This window comes from Typopeltis vanoorti, chromosome 21 (assembly GCF_054136105.1).
Source record: "Typopeltis vanoorti isolate ZY-2024b chromosome 21, IOZ_Tvanoo_1.0, whole genome shotgun sequence".
In the NCBI taxonomy this organism is placed as follows: domain Eukaryota; kingdom Metazoa; phylum Arthropoda; class Arachnida; order Uropygi; family Thelyphonidae; genus Typopeltis; species Typopeltis vanoorti.
Genome location: NC_143569.1, coordinates 25,283,271 through 25,289,270, shown reverse-complemented (window position 1 = coordinate 25,289,270; position 6,000 = coordinate 25,283,271). Strand labels below are relative to the sequence as shown.

Below are 6,000 nucleotides of genomic sequence, written 5' to 3'. Positions count from 1 at the left end.
TTCCATAACTGCGAAAAATATAAGGCATATCTTCGTACCGAAGCCTTATGAGTTCTTTATGGACGCCATTTTCAGCACAATATGAACAACACAAAATCCCAACAACAACACCTACTGAAGGACACTTGTATCTAAACTGTAAAAAAATGCAGCACAATTTGCGATAAAAAGCCCCACGATACAATAATTAAAAACTTTTTTTTTTCTTTTTTTTTTAAGCACAGCTCAAATCTTCCGCTACGTTCACTCGCGACACATCATATATTTTGAAAATATACTAAAGGTAGAAATTCAACCCTTCTTCATACTTGTACTATTTTCATCTGTGGAGAAAATATCTTCTTTCTCCATAACTTTCTTCTCGTCTAAGTACTGAAGGTTGAACAACCTCTCTCTTGTATTGTTTTCAAAGTAAGTTTGCCGCTATCATATGGCGCAGGGATTTTCATCTATTAAGGGCAAATCAATATCCTTTTTTTTTCATATGAAGGTAAGTTAGCCGCTCTCATACGGCGCAAGGCTTTTCATCTCGTGAAGGGCAAACCGGTCAGAGAAACACAATATACTGACCTCGTAACCTTAGTTGCTTCGACCTTCAAAGAAAATTCCAATTTTTTAACGTCCTGAGCGGCAACGCATATCATTCAAAAACCGAGATGAAATGAGAGCATATTCTAAAATGACAAAAAGAGAACAAACATCGGAAAAGCACATATAGTCAATGAGGAACGGCCCATCGATTGGTCAATGGAGGAAATGATAAGTTACTTAATCGGTGCCGGTTATGAATCACGGAAAGAATAATTTCAAGTGTTCTTAGATAGAGGAGCCTGTTATCTTATTAGTGGGAAACTAATAATTAGACTTTCTAATCCATTAGTGTCGTATTTTTGAAGTATCAAAATTTTCAAAATAAATAAATAAATTTCTGTATGTAAATATGTAAAGAAAAATAAATAATAGTAATCGTAATTAAATGTGTTTTATGTGTTCTGTTTTATATACGTGATTCTTTTAACCACATGAATAAAACAGCTTATACGGATATCAGTGTAGGAAGGAAAGATTTCTGAATTCCTTTACTGAAGAAATGGGTGTTCGCGATCAGATTCTGCGATTGATGCATGTAGTTTCTAAAACATCGTAAGCGTTTAGTGAAGCAATTTTGCTTATTTTATGATTATAAATGGGACATGAAAAATATACGATTTTAATTTGTGTGTATATGAAAATATTCTATTCGGTGACGTCCACGTAGCGACAAGAACGAATAAACTTATGAATTATAGTAGTCTGAGAATTTGCGCTTTCATTGCTAAGTCCAATGTTTACCAAAACTATCGTTTGGTGATGATTCGTGACGGAAATAAAATAATAAAAAAAAGAGAAAACATTAATACTCAGTTTGGCGTAGTCTAATTGGATATAACTAACAACATAAGCACTTGAGTATTTCCAGAACAGAATTTTGTCTTTTTTCTTGGGAAAAAAAAAGTTCTCCTCTTACCTTTTATAAAGCCCAGTTAGGCAGTATACCACATCTTTTCTCATACTAACCCCACCAGCTTTATCTACCACAAACATCATGCATATGTATCCAAAAACCTTATCCCGTTTTTTTCGTTTTTTTTTTAATGTTTATTTTGCTCAGAGCATTAGTTTCATCATTTCAGCTAGTAACCCTACAAATTCCAAATCTGCTATTTGAAATACTGCTTGCACATTTTGGGTGGTGCACCAAACACCCCTAGAAAAATTATTGGTTGTATTCAGAAGGTAGCTATTATATGTGAGACTGAAGAGAATATTATCTATGCTCATTATTCATATTTTCCCATAGATAGTTTCTGTCTTGCATCTTTTCTACAGATATTTCCATGGATGCTGTTCAGCAGAATTGGATACATCATCCCACACCCCAATTTCTGCTAAAGCTCCAGTAACATGATCAGCACTTCCCAATTCATTTTTCATTATTCATATCTGTTTTCTGGAACAGTCTGCTCCATGAAGTATTGCCTAAAACTTGTATAGGTGCCAGCTGGAAATCATGTTGGATTGGACATATAATAGAATGAAAAAAGCACAAGAAATGAATTAAGCAGTTTAATGTCTCCAGCATTTTGTTTCTGTCACAGTGACATCTTCATTTCTCTTTGAAGGTTGTAACTTGCACACATATATACACAAGTAACACATAGGTTGCCTAAAGAGTAGAGTCCTAGCTGGGAAGGATATAAGTATACTAGTATCCCATAGAGCAAGGGTTCCCAACCTTTTTGTTTCCTAGAGCACGTTCTAAAATACCGATAGGATGATGGGCACCATCTATTTTTTCAAGCAAATTTTTTGAATTCTTTTGTTAAATGAATACATACAAAGTTTACATTATAATTAAATGTTTTGTTACTTAAAAGTTTACATTATATAAAAATTTAAATATATATATATGTAAGTTAGTGTGATCTTTGGCATTGCATTTCATTGGCCAGTGCTTCATAATTAGGAGAATACGATGATATTCCAGTTCTTAAACTGGAATGAACAACTTCGAATGCACGTCTACTTTACATTGTATGCATTTAATACTCGTCATGTGTCATTAACGCATGCATCATATAGCATGCCATAAATTGTTGCGTGATTATTTCAAACTATACAGCACACGGTTGAACAGTGGCGGGCACACACAAATTGGTCGATGGGCGCCATGGTGCCTGCGGGCGTAGGGTTGAGAACCCCTGCCATAGAGATACTAGTGGAATTCTTAAAAATGGCTGTTTCCCATATTATGAGGAGTTTAATATGGCCATACTTACTTAAATTAGGTTAGTTGGTTTAAACTCGCCATACAGCTTTTATTATTCTGTCGTCTGTTTTTTTGTATATAATTTTCTATCAGATTTAAGTAAGTATGGTGCATTTATCTGCAAAATATGAAAAACGGTGATTCTTAAACAGCGCAGATTACAATCTTAGATTTCCTTCTAGCTAGGACTCCAGACACATTGCTTTGTATGTTACAATTTAATAATGTCCCACTGAAGATTGCTCTGACAGATGAATTAGTTGAAGCATTAACTATTGTTTGATACAGTTCCCTATGCTGTTTTCATTCCATTAAATGTCCAACATGCATATGCCAAAAACTGCAACGTCTAGTTCTTCAAAAAGAAATCACGAGTCTTCAGTCTCCATGGATGCTTGGAAGTAATATTATGTCAACAGATTTATCCCTTCCCACACACACACACACACACACATGCCCAAAGTACTAATTTGCCATATGTCTGCAGCCTCTCATGTGGGCAATGATATCAATATTATCATTGATATTTTAATATGATATTAATATCATATGGTTGGATGAGTGGTCAGCATATCTGCTCTCCAGCCAAAAGGCTACTGGTTCAAATCCCGCTATGGGCATTTGTGATTGTCTGTGAAAATACTAGTGGTGGTGGTGGTGGAGGACAGTAGATGGTGTTGGTGTAGATGATGTAGTTCGATGTAGTTGGAGGATTAAGTGTTGAAACGGAGAGTTGTAGAGCAAGTGACCTCCTCGATGAGTCTGGGACTCCCTGGAGGTGTCAAGGAATAATAATAATATCACTGATATTTACATGTCATTTATATCATTTCTCACAAATAAAAAAAACAAAAAAAATTAGCTTTCATATGGGTGTTTTTCCTATCATCACACACCTGTTTTGCTAACATTTATTCTTATGTTCTATTTTAGTGACCTTTGCCATCTTACCTGCTCATACACTCTTGAATAATAATGATGTCTTTACTAATGTCTTTATTTTTAATTTCATTCTGCCATTTATTTTATGTTATCTATATGCTGTCATATGTTTCCTTAAAAATTTCATAGTGGTTTCTGGTTTTTGATTAACATTAGTTAAAATTGGTTGAAGCACAGTTTCGGATACTGCTAGTTTAACATTTGCACTAATTTTTTTCATATTCCTTATTAATTAATTATTTTTTATCCTGATACCTGTTTCTGTATTTAATTTGCTGTCTTTACAAAAAACTGTGCCTGATTGGTAACAATTTTTTATTTGTTCTATTCTGTCCACTGAGAATACAGTTGATTGAAAGCATCAGCTACATCAGTAGTGCAGTTGATGTTTCCTACCTATTCTGATATTCTGTCTGATTTTCATACATAATTCAATTTAGTTAAAGATTCCTGAAGACTTATATAGGATTTATTTAAGAGAATAACATCACCTGTATAAAGTAAAAAGTTAAGTTAAGAAGTTAGGTTAAAAAATTAAGTTGCTTTAATTCTGCTCTCAGGTTTACTGCATTTTCTTTCATAATGCAATATGTATCATCTTCATAATCAACAGCTTTCTTCAGTCCACTGCTGGATAAATGCCTCTCCATGCTTCCTTTATTGGGCGATCTTATGCATTTGGTCAATAAATGTCACATACATATAAATGATTAATAATAGTGGTGATAATGTTCACCCATTCCTTACACTTGATTTTACATTAAACATTCTTATACAGTCTTCAGTTTTGACTGCTGTTTTGTAACTTCTGTACAGGATATATGTATTTTGCTCCATATAATGTTTCTATCTATATAATTTAATTGTTGGGCATGTTATCCTATGCCTTTTCCAGATTTATAAAATTTATATACATATCCTTGTTTTATATATATTTATTTATTATGTAGTGAAGCCCATCCCACCTACAAAAGGTTGTAAATCTATCATACCTTGGTTCTGTGGATAAGGTAAGGGTTAGCTTATCCACAGAACTAGTTAATTCAGTTACTCTGCTCTAGAGACCAAAATAGAACTTTTTCAATCTACTTCAGACCTCCACTTAGCAGCACAGTGGTCTTACATCAGGCTAGGTCTGATGTAGACTGTCACAGACATCTAAGTCTATAGTAGGATTAAAACTGTGACCTGTTGGTTGAAGAGTGAAAGTGCTATCCATTTAGTCAACTTGGCCTGAAATTTCCTTTGTTTTTCAAAAAGTAAAATTATGGTCACAACAACCAATCCCTGTTTAGTCTGAATCTGGCTTTCTCCTCCTCGGGTTTCTTTTCAGTAGTTTTTCTTATCCTCTTCTCAAGTGTATTTGCTTGGAATACTCATCAGAGAAATTTCTCTTAATTATCATATTCAGTTTTATTTCTCTCTTGTTTTTTTTATTTATTATTATATTTTATTTTTAGATAGGTACTATTTACAATAGTGATAATCTGAAACTCGGGAATTCATTCATGTCATTTGAATTAAGTATAGAATCAATGTGGGTAGAATGAAAGCTCAATGGGGTACCAGGTTCAGTTAGCCAGCAATTCAACTATAAAAATTAGATGGAATTGGTGTGAGAAAGGAGTCATCAATTAGATGAACTGTCCTCTTCTCAACAGCATCAAGAATATTTAGAGAAGTCTCAGGTCCACTACCAGAAATGGGAGAGCAATATTCCAAGGTTGAATTAATTTGTAATTTTGATAGAGTTAGTAGCTGGTTAGATGATAAGTAACATCTTCAACAAAAAAAAGAAGAAAAAAAAAATTCCTGAGGATGCTGTAGTATCTCTACTCTAGATGTGGTTTTGACCACATCTAGAGTAGAGAATCATCAATCTAACAGATAAGCTTAGGTGTTAACGGTTATTCATGATTTATTTTTTAATGGTATTAACAATATCATACAATTTTATCAAAGGGATGTTTTATTAACTGCTTATATTTCGCTGAATTTCAACTCGGCATCATCATCAGAGTACAACACACTTGTACACGCAACAGTGAGTGAGTGAAACAATACAGTTGCCATGGACAAAAGATCTAAAGTCCTATTTTGGCACCCTCTACAGAAAAAAAAAAAAAAAACAGCTATGTGGGAGTTTTACTTAGGATAACAGTCTCCCAAATTTTTGGCAAATTAATGCAACCATGTTGAAAGTTTATTTTTCACTTGGTTAGACTATAATAAATTTAGTTTAATCCTTT

At 33.6% G+C, this 6,000-nt stretch overlaps 1 protein-coding gene across 1 annotated transcript in view; it reads left to right on the top strand.

The window, feature by feature from the left end:
• The first annotated feature begins 1,034 nt into the window (after window positions 1-1,034).
• T3dh (Type III alcohol dehydrogenase) overlaps window positions 1,035-6,000 on the top strand; it is a 238,174-nt gene continuing 233,208 nt past the window's right edge. The window contains exon 1 of the mRNA XM_090411620.1: window positions 1,035-1,143. Within this exon, the coding sequence (XP_090267746.1) occupies window positions 1,091-1,143 (53 nt within the window). The 5' untranslated portion in view covers window positions 1,035-1,090. The remainder of the gene's footprint in view (window positions 1,144-6,000) is intronic.